This window comes from Anomaloglossus baeobatrachus, chromosome 4, assembly GCF_048569485.1.
Source record: "Anomaloglossus baeobatrachus isolate aAnoBae1 chromosome 4, aAnoBae1.hap1, whole genome shotgun sequence".
Classification (NCBI taxonomy): Eukaryota; Metazoa; Chordata; class Amphibia; order Anura; family Aromobatidae; genus Anomaloglossus; species Anomaloglossus baeobatrachus.
In genome coordinates, this window is record NC_134356.1 from 514,829,795 (window position 1) to 514,853,935 (window position 24,141).

The 24,141-nt window shown below is 46.9% G+C and overlaps 1 protein-coding gene across 1 annotated transcript in view; it reads left to right on the forward strand.

Moving 5' to 3' along the window:
• The window catches only part of TMC3 (transmembrane channel like 3), a 124,387-nt gene that overhangs the window by 87,339 nt on the left and 12,907 nt on the right, over positions 1-24,141 (forward strand). The window contains exons 17-20 of the mRNA XM_075342776.1: positions 1,311-1,421; positions 11,644-11,769; positions 15,957-16,035; positions 16,123-16,165. Coding sequence (XP_075198891.1) covers positions 1,311-1,421; positions 11,644-11,769; positions 15,957-16,035; positions 16,123-16,165 — 359 coding nt within the window. The remainder of the gene's footprint in view (positions 1-1,310; positions 1,422-11,643; positions 11,770-15,956; positions 16,036-16,122; positions 16,166-24,141) is intronic.

Below are 24,141 nucleotides of genomic sequence, written 5' to 3' on the forward strand. Positions count from 1 at the left end.
CTGCTGGAGCTACACTTAGCTCCAGCCCACACTCCTCTCCAAACTGAACTTCAGACTCCTCTGCTTTGTTTTCCCATCCCGGGCTGTCTGGACCCCTGGGTGGACATGTCCCAACCGCCTAGTCTTGCCCACTGGTGTGTCTATCTTTCCCTAAGGTGGGGTGACTAGGGTTTCTGGTTGGCTGTGTGTTTCCTAATGGGGGAAGGTGTTGTGCGGGGGCCTATTTGTGACTACCTGGTTTTGCCAGGGCGTCACACCTGTGTTCCTGTCCGTCTCCGTGGCCGGGACCAGCCAGTATCCCTGATCCGTCCTGCCTGAGTTTCTGGTCTGTTCCTGTGTCCTGGGACCAGCCTGAACTGTACTGTGTTCACGTGCCAGTCCTTTCTGACCCTGCCTGTCCTCCTGTCCTGCGGTCACCTAATCCCGGCTCAACTGCCACAGTCCCTGGATGCCGCCCTTCCCTTCTCTTGCCTGGGTGGGTCCGGGTCCCCCCTGTAGTCCAGTAGGTCCACCTCACCTTTGGGATGCGCAATCCCTTGTGCTCTCCGACTCATCCCCAGCAGTGAGCAAGACATCATGTGATTGCTGTAAGCGCATCATAAATCAAGTCCGTGACATATAAGCTCAGTGGCCACTAGAGCTCCTATGTCACTGACTTGATTTATGATGAATTCAAAGTGCTGGAGACTTGGCAGAAACACTCACTCCTGTGTTACCTCAGGAAAAGAAATATATTAACTCATAAAAGCAACAGATGTGAGCCCCAGTTGATATGTCTGTATACTCACTTATCATAATTGACTTATGGTTTCCCTCATGGACAGGAGCTGTGGTATGTACCCACCGTAAACAGGATAAGCTCGACATGGACGGATAAAGCAAATAATAGTATACAGCAGGGGCACATATATAAGATTATCTCCGCACTGGAACATTTCTTCAACACATTCAATTGTGGAAGTTATTATTATTCCAAGATCTATTCCTTAAAATGTACTTTATTTAAGGAACAACCCCTTAAGAACATACTGATAGTTGGTAAATCTGTTGTAATTAGAGTATATTTCTTCTCAGATCTAAATTTTTAAATTACACATTTTATCCATGATCATAGTAGAATTCAATAATTATGTAATTGACTATGTAGCTATTATTTCTGCTGTTTTTAGAAGACTTATTTAACAAAAAGCATAAACTTTAAAATTGCGGTAAAACACAATAAAAAATAAATTAACTAATTTCTTGAGCATCATAATTAACTATAATTCTCTCTCTCTCTCTCTCACAAAATTGTCTATCTTTCGTTACAGGTCTAACAACTTCTACCTGGCTATGCTTCTCTTCATGCTTTTTCTTTGCATGCTGCCAACTGTGTTTGCAATCGTACGGTATAAACCATCCGTTAACTGTGGACCCTTTAGGTATGTCATCTTCAAAAGCATGGCCACTCACTAAAAATACACAACGTGCTCAGAAATGTTGTTCTCACCTCCTTATTTTACCTGTTGCATATTTGACATGCTGAATAACTTTCTCACTCAGAGATGATTGCACATTTATAGTTCAAGGTTAGTTTAAAGGCCCTGTTACACATAGCGATGTCGTTAGCGAGATCGCTGAAACGTCACAGGTTTTGTGACGCAACAGCGACCTCGCTGCCGATCTCGCTACGTGTGACACATAGCAGCGATCCCCCCCCCGCTGCGATATCGCCGATTGTACCTGAACGTCCTGGTTCATTTTTTGATCGTTGGTGTCAGCATGCATTGCTGTGTTTGACGTCATAACGACGAGCGACCTCGGTGATCACAGTCTGCCATCTGCTGTCAGCCTGGGGTATCTCGGCAGCTCCTCCTAGCAGAGCAAACAGCTCTGCCGCAGCATGTACTCACCTCAGTCCCCAGCAGCTCCTCCTGGCAGAGCTGTTTGCTCTGCTAGGAGGAGCTGCCGAGACACCCCAGGCTGACAGTAGATGGCAGGCTGTGATCACTACTCGCCGCAGTATGTACTGACCTCGGTCCTCAGCAGTTCCTCCTGTCAGAGCTGTGTGCTATGCCAGGAGGAGCTGCCGAGACACCCCACGCTGACAGCAGATTGCAGGCTGTGATTACCACTTTCCCCAGATGGCATTGTCAGTGTTGAAGTACTGGTGGGGAGTGGGACACGGCCCTGTAGTTAAACACTGACAATGCTGTGCGGGGAGTGTGGGGCAGCCCGCACCTCCATGATGGCACTGTCAATGTTAAAGTACTGGCGGGGTGTGGGACATGACCCCGCACTTTAGGCCAGAGTGCTTCAGGTCACCAGAGGTCATACCGTGGGAACCTGGGTATGACCGCTGATGAATTGAATGATGTCATTGCTGCCAGCCGGGTCCTTTTTACCAGTGTTTCCCACAGCCTGGAGAGATCGGAAATGTTTTCGGTCTCTCCAGGCTCGGATGTAGCAGAGTCAGGACTGTTGTGGGACCTCATGTGGATTACGTCAGACCTGGGTATTTTGTGGTTAATAAAGTGGTGAAAGAGGGTGGTTTTGTATTTTATTCCAAGTAAAGGATTTCTCTCGATGTATGGGTATTTCTTTTTACTTATAGGATTAGTGATGGGGGGTCTCATAGAAGTCCACTTCCCATCACTAATTCTGGGCTAGATGACAGCTGTGCACTGTTATTTACCCCTCATTATGCCACTGCATCAGGGCAATCAAGATGAGTAGGGTAAAGTCCCGGGACTGTCGCATCTAATGGATGTGGCATTAACGGGCGGCTGCTGGATGATACTTTTAGGTTCTGAGGCTCCCAATAACATGGGTCTCCCCAGCCTGAGAATACCAGCTCTCAGCTGTGAGGCTTTTTCTTGGCTGGGTATCAAAATTGGGGGGACCGCATGTCGTTTTTTTTTTAATTATTTATTTTACTGTACGATATACACCGTGTGCAGAATTATTAGGCAAGTTTTATTTTAGAGGATTTTTTTTATTATTGATCAACAACTATGTTCTCAATCAACCCAAAAGACTCATAAATATCAAAGCTTAATATTTTTGGAAGTTGGAGTGGGTTTTTTTAGATTTGGCTATTTTAGGAGGATATCTGTTTGTGCCGGTAACTATTACTGTGCAGAATTATTAGGCAACTTAATAAAAAACAAATATATTCCCATCTCACTTGTTTATTTTCATTAGATAAACCAATATAACTGTACAAAATTTAGAAATAAAGATTTCTGACATGCAAAAACAAAACCCTAAAAGATTAGTGACCAATATAGCCACCTTTCTTTATAATGACACTCAACAGCCTACCATCCATAGATTCTGTCAGTTGCTTGCTTGATCTGTTTACAATCAACATTGCGCGCAGCAGCCACCACAGCCTCCCAGACACTGTTCTGAGAGGTGTACTGTTTTCCCTCCCTGTAGATCTCACATTTTGAGGGACCACAGGTTCTCTATGGGGTTCAGATTAGGTGAACAAGGGGGCCATGTCATTATTTTTTCCTCTTTTTCACCTTTACTGGCAAGCCACACTGTGGAGTAGTTGGATGCATGTGATGGAGCATTGCCCTGCATGAAAATCATGTTTTTCTTGAACGATACCGACTTCTTCCAGTACCACTGCTTGAAGAAGTTGTCTTCCAGAAACTGGCAGTAGGTCTGGGAGTTGAGCTTCACTCCATCCTCAACCCGAAAAGGTCCCACAAGTTCATCTTTGATACCAGTCCATACCAGTACCTCACCTCCACCTTGCTAGCGTCTGAGTCAGAGTGGAGCTCTCTGCTCTTTACTGATCCAGCCTCTGGCCCATCCATCTGCCCCTTCAAGAGTCAATCTCATTTGATCAGTCCATAAAACCTTTGAAAAATCAGTCTTAAAAAATTTCTTGGCCCGGTCTTGACGTTTTATCTTAGGTTTCTTGTTCAAAGGTGGTCGTTTTCAGCCTTCCTTACCTTGGTCATGTCCCTGAGTATGGCACGCCTTGTGCTTTTTGATACTCCAGTAACGTTGCAGCTCTGAAATATGGCCAAACTGGTGGCAAATGGCATCTTGGCAGCTTCACGCTTGATTTTCCTCAATTCATGTGCAGTTATTTTGAACCTTTTGTGCCTAACACGCTTCTTGCGACCCTGTTGGCTATTTGCCATAAAATGCTTGATTATTCTGTGATCACGCTTCAAACGTTTGGCAATTTCAAGACTGCTGCATCCCTCTGCAAGACATTTCACAATTTTGGACTTTTCAGAGCCCATCAAATCTCTCTTCTGACCCATTTTGCCAAAGGAAAGGAAGTTGCCTAATAATTAAGCACACTTTATATAGGGTGTTGATGTCATTACACCCACCCTTCCTCATTAAAGAGATGCACATCACCTGATTTACTTAATTGGTAGTTGGCTCTCAAGCCTATACAGATTGGAGTAGGACAACATGTATAAAAATTATCATCAGTGATCAAAATACTCATGTGCCTAATAATTCTGCACACCGTGTAGACCTGCCCACCGGCGGCTGTGATTGGTTGAAGTCGGACAGCTGTCACTCAGCGTGGGGGCAGGTCTGACTGCAACCAATCACAGCCACCGGTGTGCGGGTGAAGCAGTGAATATGTATGAGCCTAATGAGCGGGTGCAGTGAATATGTAATGAGACTAATGAGCAGGTAGGAAAGAAGAAGAGAGGCAGCGGGAGCAGTGTGACAGCCGCGCTACGCCGTGATTGGTGACTATGCAGCTGAGAAAGAGAGCGACAGAGAGAGAATAAGTGGCATAATACTGTGACATCCTCATTCTGAGAAACCATGTGTGAGTCAGAAATGCATGCAGGCATATTCTCCAGGCACTCCACATTCACTTTTATCACTTTTCTATCCATTTCAGCCTTTTCCTCAGGCCCCCAGACCTCTCTGTTGGGTCCAGCAGAAAATTACTTGCATATCCCATTAACATGCATTATACTCGCTATTTGTAACGAATACATGAATAATGCAAAGTATTCATTACGGGTGTAGCGATTATGAATATTACGGTACTCTATCATCTCTATATAAAACTAACATATAAAGGATGCATTTATGCTCCCCTATGTCAAATGCTGATCACCTGACTGTGCATGTAAGGATCCGACCTGACGGCCTCCCAGATCCCATGGTTGGATCTGGATAATATGGGAGCACATGTGTGCCTATACAACCTACATGTCTTAAACTTGCCTAAGAAATTACTGATATATTTGATCAATGAACAAACAGCCAGCGACAAGGCATACCCTTTTGTTGGGACCTTAAGCTTATACGTCTTTACCTGGTTTGAAAGCCTATAATTTTAAGGGCAGGCAGGATCCAATTTTAATTGAAAACTCCCGTCAGGAGGAATATGCTACAGACAGGGGCGTAACGACCGCGGTCGCAGCGGTCGCCACTGCGACCGGGCCCGCAGGGTTTTAGGGGCCCGGCAGCCGCTCTGCACAGCCGGCTCCTCTCTGTAACAGAGGAGATGCGCTGTGTAGTGGCCGACTACGCGACCGCCAGGGGGCCGGCCTGTGAGTCAGGGGGCCCGGTGTCAGCAGGGGGCAGAGGGGCCCCCTGACCTGGAGAGACCCACCAGGCGTTTCTGAGCTGCGGCAGAGCAGAAGCGCTCCTGCACAGCAGACGAAATCCATCCTTCCAGGACCTGCGATGATGTCACGCCCATGTGAGTGTGTGGGAGGAGACACAGGATGCCGGGGAGAAAGCATCAGAAGATACGGATTCCTGAAGGAGACATGGACACATGATGACTGGTAATGAGAAAAGAGGGGGCACGAGGGGGAGGGGAGTGCAGGGTGAGTGGCATATGAGGGCTGCAGACTGTGACAGAAGGATGTGAAGGGGTGCAGAGTGTTTGAGAGGGGTAAGTTGGGGTACAGGCAGGGTGAGATATGTGAGCAGGGTGTGTGACATATGGGGGTGTAGTGTGTGTGCTATGGGGGGTGCAGGGTCATAACTACCGTGGTTGCAGGGGTCAAAAGGAGAAGAGAGGTACTTGTTTTTTTATTTTGCTGGCTCCATGACACATGGAGGCCTGGAGGGGCCTTGCTGCATGACACATGGAGGCCTGGAGGGGCCTGGCTGCATGACATGGAGGCCTGGAGGGTCCTGGCTGCTTGACATGGAGGCCTGGGGGCCTGGCTGCATGACACATGGAGGGCCTGGGGTGGCTGGCTGCATGACACATGGAGGCGCTGGGGTGGCTGGCTGCATGACACATGGAGGCCTGGAGGGGCCTGGCTGCATGACACATGGAGGCCTGGAGGGGCCTGGCTGCATGACACATGGAGGCCTGGAGGGGCCTGGCTGCATGACACATGGAGGCCTGGAGGGGCCTGGCTGCATGACACATGGAGGCCTGGAGGGGCCTGGCTGCATGACGCATGGAGGCCTGGAGGGGCCTGGCTGCATTACACATGGATGCCTGGAGGGTCCTGGCTGCATGACATGGAGGCCTGAGGGCCTGGCTGCATGACACATGGAGGCCCTGGAGGGGCCTGGCTGCATGACACATGGAGGCCCTGGGGTGGCTGGCTGCATGACACATGGAGGCCTGGAGGGGCCTGGCTGCATGACACATGGAGGCCTGGAGGGGCCTGGCTGCATGACACATGGAGGCCTGGAGGGGCCTGGCTGCATGACACATGGAGGCCTGGAGGGGCCTGGCTGCATGACACATGGAGGCCTGGAGGGGCCTGGCTGCATTACACATGGATGCCTGGAGGGTCCTGGCTGCATGACATGGAGGCCTGAGGGCCTGGCTGCATGACACATGGAGGCCCTGGAGGGGCCTGGCTGCATGACACATGGAGGCCCTGGGGTGGCTGGCTGCATGACACATGGAGGTCTATGGGACTGCATAAAAAACATGAAGGACACCTTATACATGGACTAGGGGTACATTATACATGGAGGAGTATGGGGCTGCATAATACAATATGAAAATTGATGGGGCTGGATTATAATACATATAGGACTATGGGGGCTGCATTATAATATATGGAGGACTATGGAGGCTACCTTATACATGGACTATGGAAGTGCATTATAAAACATGGAGGACTATGTGGTGCAGTATAATATATGAAGTACTATGGGGTGAATTTTAATACATGGAGAACTATGGGAAATGCATTATAATTGAAGGGCTACTTTATACATGGAGGATTATGGGGGTGCATTATAATATATGGAGGGCTATGTATCTGCATTCTAATATATGAAGAGTTATGTGAGACCCTTTATACAATTATTTGGAAGGCTATGTGGGGGCTGTTATAGTATTTTGAGAACTTTATACAGGGGGGACAAAGATACAAGTATGGGATGGAAATGTTTTGTGCTGAGGGAAAAAGGCTCTTTCCCTCAGCAGCCAACTTTCCCATGCTCTGCTATACATCTCTCAGCACCCAGCTTTCCCATGTTCTGATATACATCTCTCAGCACCCAGCTTTCCCATGTTCTGATATACATCTCTCAGCACCCAGCTTTCCCATGCTCTGCTATACATCTCTCAGCACCCAGCTTTCCCATGCTCTGCTGTACATCTCTCAGTACCCAGCTTTCCCATGCTCTGCTATACATCTCTCAGCACCCAGCTTTCCCATGTTCTGCTATACATCTCTCAGCACCCAGCTTTCCCATGTTCTGATATACATCTCTCAACACCCAGCTTTCTCATGCTCTGATATGGGAAAGCTGGGTGCTGAGGACAAGATAAATATCAGAACATAGGAAAGCTGGGTGCTGATAGAGGGATTTCAGGGTGCTGTGGGTGAGAGCCAAGTGTCAGCGTCATTATCCTGTACCCCGAGTGTCAGTGTCATTATCCCTTACCCCATACCTCCCAACCGTCCCGGATACAGCGGGACTTTCACGCTTTACGTTGTTTGTCCCGTTGCCACGATCGGGACGGCCGGCTCCCGGGCTCCGCCCACCCACTCTCTCTCCGCCTCCCTGCTTTTCCCTCCTACCATCCCAGTAGACGTGGCATAACAGAGAGGAGCGCTGCCTGTGCTGCTGCTGGTACAGTAAAATCTCCCCAGCGCTGATTTCCCTCCCTCCCCCCCCCTCACCCCCGGCCGGAGCCTCTCTGTGCGGTCGGCCGGCCGCCTGTCTGTGCGGTCGGCCGGCCGCCTTTCTGTGCGGGCGCCCCCCGGCCGCCTGTCTGTGCGGGCGCCCCCCGGCTGCCTGTCTGTGTGGGCGCCCCCCGGCCGCCTGTCTGTGCGGGCGCCCCCCTGCCGCCTGTCTGTGCGGGCGCCCCCCTGCCGCCTGTCTGTGCGGGCGCCCCCCTGCCGCCTGTCTGTGAAGGCGACCGGCCACCTCACTGTGTGGGCGACCGGCCGCCTCACTGTGGCTCCCTGCGTGTCCATGCTGGAGGCCCGCCGGCTGCCTGCGTGTCCATGCTGGAGGCCCGCCGGCTGCCTGCGTGTCCATGCTGGAGGCCCGCCGGCTGCCTGCGTGTCCATGCTGGAGGCCCGCCGGCTGCCTGCGTGTCCATGCTGAATGGGTGTGGATGGGGAGTGGATATGGGCGTGACTGTGAAATGGGTGTGGTTAGGGGGCGTGGCCTAAAAATTTGCCGCGGCGCGCTACGCGCGCCGCAAACTTTGTCCTTCTTTTCCTTCTTTAAAAGTTGGGAGGTATGCCTTACCCCAAGTGTCTGTGTATGTGGAGGGGGGGCCCAGGTCTAAACTTTGCACCGGGGCCCATCCAACTCTAGTTACGCCACTGGCTACAGATATCAAAAAACTGACCAGCACTTCCAAGAATAAGGCAAGTGTGAAGAGGTGCAAGCTGAGACAACTAGTCAATATAACAAAAAAAATAGAGTAGCAGTCTGAAATGCAATAATATGTAAACATTAAATATATGACATTGGAATTGAATTACTGCTATAGAAATTAACTTAAAAAATGAGGTACTTAGAGCACAAATTGGCCAATTCTTGAAAAACCAACAGCTAGTGACAAGGTGTACCCTTTTGTGGGATCCTTAACCTTACAGTGCCTACAAGTAGTGTTCAACCCCCTGCAGATTTAGCAGGTTTGATAAGATGCAAATAAGTTAGAGCCTGCAAACTTCAAACAAGAGCAGGATTTATTAACAGATGCATAAATCTTACAAACCAACAACTTATGTTGCTCAGTTAAATTTTAATACATTTTCAACATAAAAGTGTGGGTCAATTATTATTCAACCCCTAGGTTTAATATTTTGTGGAATAACCCTTGTTTGCAATTACAGCTAATAATCGTCTTTTATAAGACCTGATCAGGCCGGCACAGGTCTCTGGAGTTATCTTGGCCCACTCCTCCATGCAGATCTTCTCCAAGTTATCTAGGTTCTTTGGGTGTCTCATGTGGACTTTAATCTTGAGCTCCTTCCACAAGTTTTCAATTGGGTTAAGGTCAGGAGACTGACTAGGCCACTGCAACACCTTGATTTTTTTCCCTCTTGAACCAGGCCTTGGTTTTCTTGGCTGTGTGCTTTGGGTCGTTGTCTTGTTGGAAGATGAACTGACGACCCATCTTAAGATCCTTGATGGAGGAGCGGAGGTTCTTGGCTAAAATCTCTAGGTAGGCCGTGCTATCCATCTTCCCATGGATGCGGACCAGATGGCCAGGCCCCTTGGCTGAGAAACAGCCCCACAGCATGATGCTGCCACCACCATGCTTGACTGTAGGGATGGTATTCTTGGGGTCGTATGCAGTGCCATCCAGTCTCCAAACGTCACGTGTGTGGTTGGCACCAAAGATCTCGATCTTGGTCTCATCAGACCAGAGAACCTTGAACCAGTCTGTCTCAGAGTCCTCCAAGTGATCATGAGCAAACTGTAAACGAGCCTTGACGTGACGCTTTGAAAGTAAAGGTACCTTACGGGCTAATCTGGAACGGAGACCATTGCGGTGGAGTACGTTACTTATGGTATTGACTGAAACCAATGTCCCCATTGCCATGAGATCTTCCCGGAGCTCCTTCCTTGTTGACCTTGGGTTAACCTTGACTCTTCGGACAAGCCTGGCCTCGGCACGGGTGGAAACTTTCAAAGGCTGTCCAGGCCGTGGAAGGCTAACAGTAGTTCCATAAGCCTTCCACTTCCAGATGATGCTCCCAACAGTGGAGACAGGTAGGCCCAACTCCTTGGAAAGGGTTTTGTACCCCCTGCCAGCCTTGTGACCCTCCACGATCTTGTCTCTGATGGCCTTGGAATGCTCCTTTGTCTTTCCCATGTTGACCAAGTATGAGTGCTGTTCACAAGTTTGGGGAGGGTCATAATTAGTCAGAAAAGGCTGGAAAAAGAGATAATTAATCCAAACATGTGAAGCTTATTGTTATTTGTGCCTGAAATACTTCTTAATACTTTAGGGGAACCAAACAGAATTCTGGTGGTTTGAGGGGTTGAATAATAAATGACCCTCTGAATAAACTTTTCACAGTTTAAAAAAAAAAAACAAAAAAACAACATTCTTTTTTGCTGCAGTGCATTTCACACTTCCAGGCTGATCTACGGTCCAAATGTCACAATGCCAAGTTAATTCCGAATGTGTAAACCTGCTAAATCTGCAGGGGGTTGAATACTACTTGTAGGCACTGTATATGCCTCTACTCTGGCTGAAAGCTTATAGGATAGATCCTGCCTGCCTTTAAAATTGTAGGCTTTCAGCCTGGGAAGAGGCGTATAAGTTTAGGGTCCCAACAAAGAGGTACGCCTTGTCCCTGGCTGTTAGGCTGTCAAGAATTGGCCAATTTGTGAGCTTAAGTACCGTATTTTTCATTTTATAAAATGCACCGGATTATAAGAGACACCCCAAATTTAGAGGAAAAAAAAGAATAAAAAAACATGGGGTTTGTTTTATAATTTGGTGGTGTCTTACCAAAGGGGGAGGGCAGCAGCGGTGGTGGAGTGAGGTCACAGGAGGCAAAAGCGGTGGTGGCATAGGGCGAGGCTGCAGGCAGTGTGGTGAGTGTCCCAGATGCTCGCTGTGGGGGCTGTGAGGCAGGAGCATCCAAATACTGTCGGCGATGTGGGCTTCAAAGAAATGGCTTCCGTGCACAGATTGCGCTTTCAGCTCAAAGATGAGCCAAGATTTTATCTGCGCACACGCCATTTCTGGGAACCATTATCCTTACATTCTTTGCTGGGAAATCAATGGACCAGAGGTGGTGCATGCGCAGATGAGATCTTAAGCCGAGAGCGCAATCTGGGCATGCACAGAATCCGGAGGCCATTATTTCAAGCCCGCACCACCAACATTTTCAGGATGGACCCTGCCTCACCGCCTGCAGTGAGCACAACCCAGCATCAGCACCACCCAGAGAGCAGTGCACAGCCCGCAGCATCGCTCCTGCCTCCCATGACCCCTCTCCACCATCCCTCAATAAGCTACATTCAGCTTAGAAGACACATCCCCCATTTTCCTCCCAAATTTTTGGAAGGAAAATTTAGTTTTATAATCTGGGATAATACATTTTCAGGTCAATAATATATTTTTCCTGTGTCATTTTTAATCTTATGCACAAAAGAGTAAAATAACAATTTTTTATGGAAAATATGCACCAAGGCCTTATATTGTTTTCGTTCATTTACACATAAAAATCTCTGCAACAATTATCTCAACAGTGGACAAGAGAAGATTTATGACATCATTTCAGAAACCATTCAAGCCGATTTTCCAGTCTGGTTCAACAAGGTCATGAGCTATGTCAGTAGCCCCGTGGTGGTGCTTCCAGCTCTGCTTCTCCTCTTGTAAGTAATCTTTGGGCCATGGTCCTAATGATGACATTATTCAAAAATAGTTCGTAAACCGATATTGGCTAAAGATGTATTTTGTGGAAAGCTAAAGAGGCAAGGAGTCACTACATGGGTGAGGAAAGAGCTGGCATTGAACCCTATTACAGAACTACTGAAAGGAAAGAGCTTTAAGAACTAGTGATGGGTGGATTATGGCTCCAGCATGTACATCAAGTATTCATTTTCTAACATTTACTCCCTTTTTTTTGCTAGCATGTACAGTAATCCTTATACTGAGGTTTCATAGCACTTTAGTAGCTTGCTCTTTTCAGATATGGGATTATCTTTTAAATGTATTTGGATATTTTCACACACTGATCCCTCCTTTTTTGGTAAACAATTTCCTATGGAAATGAAAGCAGCCGGGTTAGTTGGTAGGAGAACCTTATCCAACCCTTTTTTTTTTTTCAAGGGGAACTTACAACTTTTTATTAAAATTGGTATATACAAAGCCATTCTTGATAAATTGGACAATCATTAAGGGCACCAATGGAATTGCTGGATGGCATGGTGGTTGCCTCCATGGGTAGAGCTGAGCCCCAGGGCTGAAAATGGTGTTGGGACGTAAAGGCGGGGTGCAGGGCTGGAGGCACAGACAATAACTGGGCAACACTGGAATGCAGTCACAAGTTCTTTTACTCACAGTTAATTTCCCTTATCTGGGAATGAGATACCACATCTCTGGCTGAGGTGCAGTACCTCTGTGGCGACTGGACCCTCAGGGGTGCCACAATGGCACCTCCTTACTTTCTCACTAGTAACTAGCGTCGAGGAAGCTATGACTGTAATATATAAAGATGTGAAATAAGTAGAGGCATGGATCCCTTCAGGGACCTTACGTCACAACCAGGAACAGGCCAAACCCTGGTCTGTGATGTACTGTACCAGAAAGGAGGGGGAGCACCAATGAGCACATCTATTGTCACAATTAAAGTGCACCAATCACCAGGATTTTCCTATATGCTAGTGCTATACTGGCATTATCATGCTGAATTTATACATACCTTTAGTTGTCAGCTAGGATGTATAGATTTTGAAACACAAGCAAGTAAAGTTTGTAAAATGAGCAGCTTTTTGAATTACAGCAGCTGCCGATCAGCTAATAGCAGGGGAGAGTATTCATAGTGGTTCCTGCCCCCCTGCCTGTTGTTCCTCCCCCTTTTATTTATGCTAATTCTATTATAGAATCATTTTACTAAGTCACTAGAAGGACCTGTGCTGATGTCATACCTATGTGACCAGAAGGGATGGGGCCTCAGCCAACAGAAAAAAAAAATGTTGTATTCTGGTATCAGCTATGTTAGCTGAGGCCTCGCCCCTTCTGGTCACATGGGTATGACATCGGCACAGATCCTTCTAGTCACTTAGTAACACGATTCTATGATAGAATTTGCATGAATAACAGGGGGAGGACGACAGGCAGGGAGACGAGAATCACTATCAGCTGATTGGCAGCTGCTGTCATTCAAAATGCTGCTCATTTTTACAAACTTTAGTTGCTTGTGTTTCAAAATCTATACATCCTAGATGACAACTAAAGGTACAGTGCCTTGCAAAAAATATTCGGCCCCCTTGAATTTGTCAACCTTGACACACATTTCAGGCTTCAAAACATAAAGAAAAAAAATTAAAATTAATGGTGAAGAATCAACAAGTGGGACACAATTGTGAAGTTGAACAAAATTTATTGTTTATTTTAAACATTTTTAAAAAATAAAAAACTGAAAATTGGGGCGTGCAATATTATTCGTCCCCTTTAAGTTAATACTTTGTAGTGCCACCTTTTGCTGTGATTACAGCTGCAAGTCGCTTGGGGTATGTCTCTATTAGTTTTGCACATCGAGAGACTGAAATTCTTGCTCATTCTTCCTTTGCAAATAGCTTGAGCCGAGTGAGGTTGGATGGAGAGCGTTTGTGGACAGCAGTTTTCAGCTCTTTCCACAGATTCTCGATTGGATTCAGGTCTGGACTCTGACTTGGCCATTCTAACACCTGGATACGTTTATTTGTGAACCATTCAATTGTAGATTATGCTTTATGTTTGGGATCATTGTCTTGTTGGAAGACAAATCTCCCTCCCAGTCTCAGGTCTTTTGCAGACTCCAACAGGTTTTCTTTAAGAATGGTCCTGTATTTGGCTCCATCCATCTTCCCATCAATTTTAACCATCTTCCCAGTCCCTGTTAAAGGGGTATCCGGCTTATTTTGAGTTTTTTTCATTATTACCCTATTGGGCTACATTGGGGCAGGTAAGTAGATAGTGACCACTTACCTGTCCTGCTGTAAGCCCCTCTCCCCCGGCTCAGAGTGGTCACGTGATCGCTCCTGCCGCGATATTGCTGATTCCGGTCATTTCATGTCAACATGGGCAGGGCCATGTTGACATGCAAATCTGGAAACAGCATGTCGCCTCCCTGCTGGGCTCTACAGTGCGTGGAGTCCCCGCCCCCTACCCTGCACCCTCCCACACATTCCCCCGCACTTCTGTGGGACCCGTGACCTGGGGGCGGGGCCTGGCGGCGGCTTCCGTCGTGTCAGCGCCAGCACCGGACCCCCTGCTCAGGATCACACATTCAAATGTACCGGCATCACAGATCACAGATGCCGGTATATTTGAAAGCGCTGATGAGAGGGAGCGCACCGCTGCTTCTCATCACTGCCCGGCTGTCTGTGCTCTCTTCAGCACAGCGGTGACGTCACTACTGTACTGATATGGCCAGAGCACAGACAGCGCGCGAACGTGCAGGAGTGGGGGGGACCGAGGACGGGTGAGTATGTACTCCCTACATGTGTTCCCTATGGGGGGGTCGGTGCAGAGCACCGTGTGTGTATGCAGTGTAGAGCCTGATGTGTGTATGCGGTACAGAGCCTGATGTGTGTATGCAGTGCAGAGCCTGATGTGTGTATGCGGTGCAGAGCCTGATGTGTGTATGCGGTGCAGAGCCCGATATGCGTGTGCGGTGCAGAGCCTGATGTGTGTATGCGGTGCAGAGCCTGATGTGTGTATGCGGTGCAGAGCCTGATGTGTGTATGCGGTGCAGAGCCCGATGTGTGTATGCGGTGCAGAGCCCGATTTGTGTATGCGGTGCACAGCCCTATGTGTATGCGGTGCACAGCCCTGTGTATATGCAGTGCAGAGCCCGATGTGTGTATGCGGTGCAGAGCCTGATGTGTGTATGTCTTTTTGTAACCAAATCTGGCTTTAAACGTCTCCACAACAGTATCACAGACCTGCATGTTGTGTTCCTTGGTCTTCATGATGCTATCTGTGCTTTAAACAGAACACTAAGAGTATCACAGAGCAGGTGCATTTATACAGAGACTTCCTTACACACAGGAGGCTTATATTTATCATCATCAGTCATTTAGGACAACATTGGATCATTCAGAGATCCTCAATGAACTTCTGAAGTGAGTTTGCTGCACTGAAAGTAAAGGGGACGAATAATATTGTACGCCACACTTTTCAGTTTTAAATTTTTTAAAAATGTTTAAAATAAACAATAAATTTCGTTCAACTTCACAATTGTGTCCCACTTGTTGATTCTTCACCATTAATTTACATTTTTTTTCTTTGTTTGAAGCCTGAAATGTGGGTCAAGGTTGACAAATTCAAGGGGGCCAAATACTTTCACAAGGCACTGTATGCATAGAATCAGCCTGATAGCGCCAGTATAGCACTGGTTTTAGCTTATATAGGAAAATCCTGGTGATAGGTACGCTTTAATAGGTAGTAGGTTTTCTTAGGATTACAAACACTATGGATGTTCGCTTTATAGTTTATGAAGGTATGTCCATGAAAGTACTTTTTTTATCCCCCCAGAGTACCCCATTAAAGTTAATGTCGTCAGCACAAGCATCTTTTTATTAAAAACCCTTACAATAATAGCAGACTACTCTGTCTTGAACACTGGTAAGGTCCAGAAAATAATCGCACAATTAGGGATTTTTGAAGATGTAGGCTTAAAAAATTAATTCAATCTTATTGATGATATAAGCCTACATACTGCACTGGTTTGGTCCCCTTGGCTAGGTGCATCCTACTATTACCGTTTCTCCTGCTCATACATAATTTCTTACCCCTTTAAGTGCACTCATTGTGAATAATTATATTTTGTATTTGTGTATTTTTTCTTTCACAGTATGCTGATTTATTACCTTCAGAGTATTGCAAGGTCATTAAAATTCACCAATAATCAGCTAAGAGCGCAGATCCAAACTGTAAGTAGATTCCAGTGAGTAATCCGAGCCATAATGACATATTCTGTACTGAGACTTTTTTTCACCACACATTTTTTTTTTGTACAGGAAAGAACCGAAGACAAGAAAAAAGTGTTTCAAATGGCTGTAGGTAGGTTTTAAAAAAAAGTTGACTTTCTACATATACAGTACATATTGTTAATGCTAATAACAACAACTATCTATGTAACTCTTGATTTTCTATCCAAAATTGTGCCACATCTGCACTCATATGATTGACAATAAAATGTTCACATCATTTTTAATTACTATCTATCGGTTTATAAATATAAAGGAATTTTCTGTATTTAGAGAACACCTTTTCTCCGGATGCAGTTTGTTTAAAAAAAACAAAATTGCACTGCACTCATCCTCCCCAGGTCAAGTGCTCAATCTTTACTTCTGTTCCCAAGGACTGTTATCACCTGCAGCGCTGTCAGCTTTGGGGCCAATAACTGAGAACAGCAAGTCTGAGCGGCTTGTGCTATCAACTCAGCCAGAACCACTGAGCCCAGTTACTGGCTGCAGTGCTGTTGACATGACATCAGCACTGCAGACAGCAACAGATACTGGGAGCATTGCCGGAAATTCAGTGCTGGACCCAAGGAGGGTGAGTGAAGAGAGATTTTTTTTTTTTTTTTTTAAACAAGTAGGTGCAGAAGAGAGATTTTTCCAAAACTAGAAAACTCCTTCAAGATAATGTGGTTGATGCAAGTTGTAATAAGTGTTCTGCAAAGATAGACGTTGAGGACCTTGTATTTATTCACAAATCTTCATTAGAACATACCTCCATGTCTTTATTACTTTGATTATGATGATTTGAAACGTAGCTCAGAATTTCATGGCAAGGAACAACAATGTTATTAATAGAGAACCGGCAAATGACGAACAGGAAGAAGAACAACAACAAAAATCACAACAACAACAAAAAGAAGATTAACAAGAATAAGAACCAAAAGAAGTACACGAAGAAGAAAAAAATATGAAGAGGAACAAGAAAAAAAATCCACCCTGTTCTAATGCAGGACTAGCTGTCAGTCAGTGCCGGGGGTACGGTTACAGCAGCTGCTCACTATACACTGAGAAGTGACTGAAAACGCACTGGTGCCTCCCCTATGACTGGAAGCCAAATGTTGTCAGGAGGAAAAAAGTTAATTTCCTCCCGGCAGCAGAGCTCTAAGTGCAGGGGCTAGGAAGGTTCAAAATGCTATTAATCTGCAGATTAACTTCATATGTGCAGTTTTATAGTGTTTTTTCATATGACAGATTCCCTTTAACACAATATCCTCATGATAAATTAACAATATAAGATAGTAGTGGGGTGATACCCATCACCCACACCGATCAGCTGCTAGCAGTGTCAGTAGTGGTGGATGAAAACAGTGTGACACAGAAGAACATCCCCCTTCACCACACTGTTTATTGGTTGCCCTCCTATACTGCACTTCAAACCCTATGTAATACACTCCATTCTAATATGTTTTAAGAAATTTAATAATGTCACCAACATAAAAGGAGGCAGGTGGATAGTTAATAATTAAATAATTAAATTTTAATAGAAGGCCTCGGAAATTGGAATTTTTCAATTTTAATGAAAAATAAAACTATAACACATTAATTTACTCAAAATCAGTGCTTTTTTTGTAAAAAAAAATATTTGCTGACATGCATCTCTGAGGCGAGGAGCGGGGGGGTGCCATTAGTCACGCTGCCTGCCAACATTGAGGAGCGGGGCTGCGGCGGGGTGTGCCGGTGCCAGTGGAGAGAGTGGACGATCATGTGAGCACAAGTATGAGATTTGTACACTTCTGGCCACATTCTGATTTGATGTTCCAGCCTCAGTCAATTCATTTTCATTGAGCATGTCTGTTCAGCATATGACCACGTCTATGTAAATCGCATACTTGCAGCTTCATAACCTCCCACTGTCACTGCCGGCACCAGAGAATCCTGACAGCGTGCAGAGTGCACACTGTGAGAATTCAGAAGGCTGCAGTCACAGAGTGACACAAGGAGTGACTGCAGACTCATCACAAATTTGGACAACCCCTTTAATGCTGCTAACAACATAAATAAAAAGATAGTAACCCTTAACTTGTCAGACGGCGCAAGACTTTATTAAAGAGATTGTCCACTACTTTAACATTAATGACCTTTCCTTAGGATAGGTCACCAATGTCTGACTAGTCAGGGTCCGGCACCTGGCAACCCCGCCAATTCCCTACTCTAGGTGTCGGTGATGGAAGTGCTCAGTTCTGGATCTGCTCCATCTTCTGATAGTGGCAGCAGGTTCCTATTAAAATCAATGAGGTGGATGTGGATTACCCAGCCGCGGACACCATCAGAGGACGGAGCAGATCCAGAAATATGCACCTGCACCATAATCAGCTGTTCAGTGGGGGTCCCATTGCGCTCACATCAGAAGCAATGCGCAAGTGGGACCAAGGCCTAATGATGGGACATAATATCACAAATAAATATTTACATTCAGGTACCTTATAGATGATGTTGTCTCTAGTCATTTCTTTCTATTCTTTATCTTGTCCTGACGCAATGATGACTTTTCACATTCACATCTCGTCTCCGCAGATTTCCATCTTCTTCGGTCTTCTGCAGCACATCCCATCACGATGCCCCTAAAAGTAGCAGAATGATTAAAATACTTCTACTTAAAAATATGTGCCCTACACTGTGCCCCAGAATAAATAATGGCCCCTCACAGTATTCTCTGCACAAAATATGACCCACACTGTCCCTCTTATGGTACATGCCCTCCATATTCCTTCTTTCCAAACTTAGTCTACTGTTTACAGTGTCCTTTACACTGTGTCCCCTTATACTGCCCAGTCTTTATACTGTGCCTTCATCACACTCCCCCTCCTCGCTATGGCCTCACACTGTCCTCCCATTCTGCCCCCTCTCCATACCACCCCACCCCCACTACCCAGTCTTTATTCTGTGCCCCTCACATTCTTCTCATCCCTTCCTGTCTCCTCACTACCTCCTGTGTGTCTATATACTTTTCCTCCTCACTCCCCATCCTGCCCACTTGCTCCTCATACCATGTCACTCTTTATTCTGTGTCCTCAAAATTTCTTTCCAGTTCGCTCCACGTCCTCTGTCCCCATGCATGAAACGTCATCTTCTCTCCCCATGCATCACCCCTCATCATTTCTCTCCCCATGCATGAAACCTCATCCTCTCTCTCCCCATGCATAAAACCTCATCCTCTCTCTCCCCATGCATGAAACCTCATCCTCTCTCTCCCCATGCATGACACCTCATCCTCTCTCTCCCCATGCATGACACCTCATCCTCTCTCTCCCCATGCATGAAACCTCATCCTCTCTCTCCCCATACATGGAACCTCATCCTCTTTCTCCCCATGCATGGAACCTCATCCTTTCTCTCCCCATGCATGAAACCTCATCCTCTCTCTCCCCATACATGAAACCTCATCCTCTCTCTCCCCATACATAAAACCTCATCCTCTCTCTCCCAACACATTACATCTCATCCTCTCTCTCCCCATACATGAAACCTCATCCTCTCTCTCCCCATACATGAAACCACGTCCTCTCTCTCCCCATGCATAAAACCTCATCCTCTCTCTCCCCATGCATGAAACCTCATCCTCTCTGTCCCCATGCATCACCCCTCATCATTTCTCTCCCCATGCATGAAACCTCATCCTCTCTCTCCCCATACTCTGTCCACAGATAGTTCCCTCCCCCACCTATACTGTGTATATACATATTTCCCCCTCCCCACCCTCTGTCCCCCCATAGTGTGTCCACAGATAGTTCCCTCCCCCACCCTCTCTCCCCATACTGTTTCATAAATACTCCCCTCTTACCCCATAATGTTCCTCCGTCCATGTCTTCAGCTCCTCAGTGGAGCACTTAACAGCGTTTCGCTGCCACCTCCGCGCTGCAGCGCTGGCTTCCGGGTCAGCAGTCTGATCAGCTGACCTGATCACATAAAAGCCGTTGCTCTGATTCGTAAGTCAGTGCCGGCGTCACCGCTCCAATTGTCCTCGCGTGAGGTGGGAGCCGCGTGCTGCACTTTCTATGAGTGCGGCTGTCAGCATGACAGCCACGATCAGATAATAGCGGCTCCCACCCAGCAGACTTCCATGCCGCCGCATCAGGCAGCCCGACAGCGCCCCCTAGAGACGCCTCTGACTTGTGCCTCCACTCCACATGGCTAATTTGAATAGTTTACAAATTAACCATGTGGACAGAGCCAGAGGCGCTCTTCAGATTTTCCGGTATGCCGTACCGGCGCGTACCACCGCAAAAAAAGCACTGCTCAGAATTAATACTATATTTGAATTGTCTCTCCAGTAAAGGAGACAAACTCTAGCACAGCGCCACCTATTGGAAGTAGCGATCCTAAAAGTCACAAGTGGATTTTCGACAATCCTTTGCAATATGACTCAGGATATATAAGCCAGATCAGAATCCCAATTTGCAGACACGGTGTTTCGGTGTCATATTGCAAAGGATTGTCGAAAATCCACTTGTGACTTTTAGGATCGCTACTTCCAATAGGTGGCGCTGTGCTAGAGTTTGTCTCCTTTACTGGAGAGACAATTTGAATATTTCCCAGAGGGGCATTGCAGCTATAAGTCCCCTTACCTGGCAGCCAGACTGGCTTGCAAAGTCTCCTTAAGGAGAATAGTGTTCCCCCGTGGTCCCCACATAGCTTTCTCATGAGCCAGATCAGACACCCCCATACTTTGCACTGACGAGGGGCAAGCACCCCGAAACACCGTGTCTGCAAATTGGGATTCTGATCTGGCTTATATATCCTGAGTCATATTGCAAAGGATTGTCGAAAATCCACTTGTGACTTTTAGGATCGCTACTTCCAATAGGTGGTGCTGTGCTAGAGTTTGTCTCCTTTACTGGAGAGACAATTTGAATATTTCCCAGAGGGGCATTGCAGCTATAAGTCCCCTTACCTGGCAGCCAGACTGGCTTGCAAAGTCTCCTTAAGGAGAATAGTGTTCCCCCGTGGTCCCCACATAGCTTTCTCATGAGCCAGATCAGACACCCCCATACTTTGCACTGACGAGGGGCAAGCACCCCGAAACACCGTGTCTGCAAATTGGGATTCTGATCTGGCTTATATATCCTGAGTCATATTGCAAAGGATTGTCGAAAATCCACTTGTGACTTTTAGGATCGCTACTTCCAATAGGTGGCGCTGTGCTAGAGTTTGTCTCCTTTACTGGAGAGACAATTTGAATATTTCCCAGAGGGGCATTGCAGCTATAAGTCCCCTTACCTGGCAGCCAGACTGGCTTGCAAAGTCTCCTTAAGGAGAATAGTGTTCCCCCGTGGTCCCCACATAGCTTTCTCATGAGCCAGATCAGACACCCCCATACTTTGCACTGACGAGGGGCAAGCACCCCGAAACACCGTGTCTGCAAATTGGGATTCTGATCTGGCTTATATATCCTGAGTCATATTGCAAAGGATTGTCGAAAATCCACTTGTGACTTTTAGGATCGCTACTTCCAATAGGTGGCGCTGTGCTAGAGTTTGTCTCCTTTACTGGAGAGACAATTTGAATATTTCCCAGAGGGGCATTGCAGCTATAAGTCCCCTTACCTGGCAGCCAGACTGGCTTGCAAAGTCTCCTTAAGGAGAATAGTGTTCCCCCGTGGTCCCCACATAGCTTTCTCATGAGCCAGATCAGACACCCCCATACTTTGCACTGACGAGGGGCAAGCACCCCGAAACACCGTGTCTGCAAATTGGGATTCTGATCTGGCTTATATATCCTGAGTCATATTGCAAAGGATTGTCGAAAATCCACTTGTGACTTTTAGGATCGCTACTTCCAATAGGTGGCGCTGTGCTAGAGTTTGTCTCCTTTACTGGAGAGACAATTTGAATATTTCCCAGAGGGGCATTGCAGCTATAAGTCCCCTTACCTGGCAGCCAGACTGGCTTGCAAAGTCTCCTTAAGGAGAATAGTGTTCCCCCGTGGTCCCCACATAGCTTTCTCATGAGCCAGATCAGACACCCCCATACTTTGCACTGACGAGGGGCAAGCACCCCGAAACACCGTGTCTGCAAATTGGGATTCTGATCTGGCTTATATATCCTGAGTCATATTGCAAAGGATTGTCGAAAATCCACTTGTGACTTTTAGGATCGCTACTTCCAATAGGTGGCGCTGTGCTAGAGTTTGTCTCCTTTACCGGAGAGACAATTTGAATATTTCCCAGAGGGGCATTGCAGCTATAAGTCCCCTTACCTGGCAGCCAGACTGGCTTGCAAAGTCTCCTTAAGGAGAATAGTGTTCCCCCGTGGTCCCCACATAGCTTTCTCATGAGCCAGATCAGACACCCCCATACTTTGCACTGACGAGGGGCAAGCACCCCGAAACACCGTGTCTGCAAATTGGGATTCTGATCTGGCTTATATATCCTGAGTCATATTGCAAAGGATTGTCGAAAATCCACTTGTGACTTTTAGGATCGCTACTTCCAATAGGTGGCGCTGTGCTAGAGTTTGTCTCCTTTACCGGAGAGACAATTTGAATATTTCCCAGAGGGGCATTGCAGCTATAAGTCCCCTTACCTGGCAGCCAGACTGGCTTGCAAAGTCTCCTTAAGGAGAATAGTGTTCCCCCGTGGTCCCCACATAGCTTTCTCATGAGCCAGATCAGACACCCCCATACTTTGCACTGACGAGGGGCAAGCACCCCGAAACACCGTGTCTGCAAATTGGGATTCTGATCTGGCTTATATATCCTGAGTCATATTGCAAAGGATTGTCGAAAATCCACTTGTGACTTTTAGGATCGCTACTTCCAATAGGTGGCGCTGTGCTAGAGTTTGTCTCCTTTACTGGAGAGACAATTTGAATATTTCCCAGAGGGGCATTGCAGCTATAAGTCCCCTTACCTGGCAGCCAGACTGGCTTGCAAAGTCTCCTTAAGGAGAATAGTGTTCCCCCGTGGTCCCCACATAGCTTTCTCATGAGCCAGATCAGACACCCCCATACTTTGCACTGACGAGGGGCAAGCACCCCGAAACACCGTGTCTGCAAATTGGGATTCTGATCTGGCTTATATATCCTGAGTCATATTGCAAAGGATTGTCGAAAATCCACTTGTGACTTTTAGGATCGCTACTTCCAATAGGTGGCGCTGTGCTAGAGTTTGTCTCCTTTACTGGAGAGACAATTTGAATATTTCCCAGAGGGGCATTGCAGCTATAAGTCCCCTTACCTGGCAGCCAGACTGGCTTGCAAAGTCTCCTTAAGGAGAATAGTGTTCCCCCGTGGTCCCCACATAGCTTTCTCATGAGCCAGATCAGACACCCCCATACTTTGCACTGACGAGGGGCAAGCACCCCGAAACACCGTGTCTGCAAATTGGGATTCTGATCTGGCTTATATATCCTGAGTCATATTGCAAAGGATTGTCGAAAATCCACTTGTGACTTTTAGGATCGCTACTTCCAATAGGTGGCGCTGTGCTAGAGTTTGTCTCCTTTACTGGAGAGACAATTTGAATATTTCCCAGAGGGGCATTGCAGCTATAAGTCCCCTTACCTGGCAGCCAGACTGGCTTGCAAAGTCTCCTTAAGGAGAATAGTGTTCCCCCGTGGTCCCCACATAGCTTTCTCATGAGCCAGATCAGACACCCCCATACTTTGCACTGACGAGGGGCAAGCACCCCGAAACACCGTGTCTGCAAATTGGGATTCTGATCTGGCTTATATATCCTGAGTCATATTGCAAAGGATTGTCGAAAATCCACTTGTGACTTTTAGGATCGCTACTTCCAATAGGTGGCGCTGTGCTAGAGTTTGTCTCCTTTACTGGAGAGACAATTTGAATATTTCCCAGAGGGGCATTGCAGCTATAAGTCCCCTTACCTGGCAGCCAGACTGGCTTGCAAAGTCTCCTTAAGGAGAATAGTGTTCCCCCGTGGTCCCCACATAGCTTTCTCATGAGCCAGATCAGACACCCCCATACTTTGCACTGACGAGGGGCAAGCACCCCGAAACACCGTGTCTGCAAATTGGGATTCTGATCTGGCTTATATATCCTGAGTCATATTGCA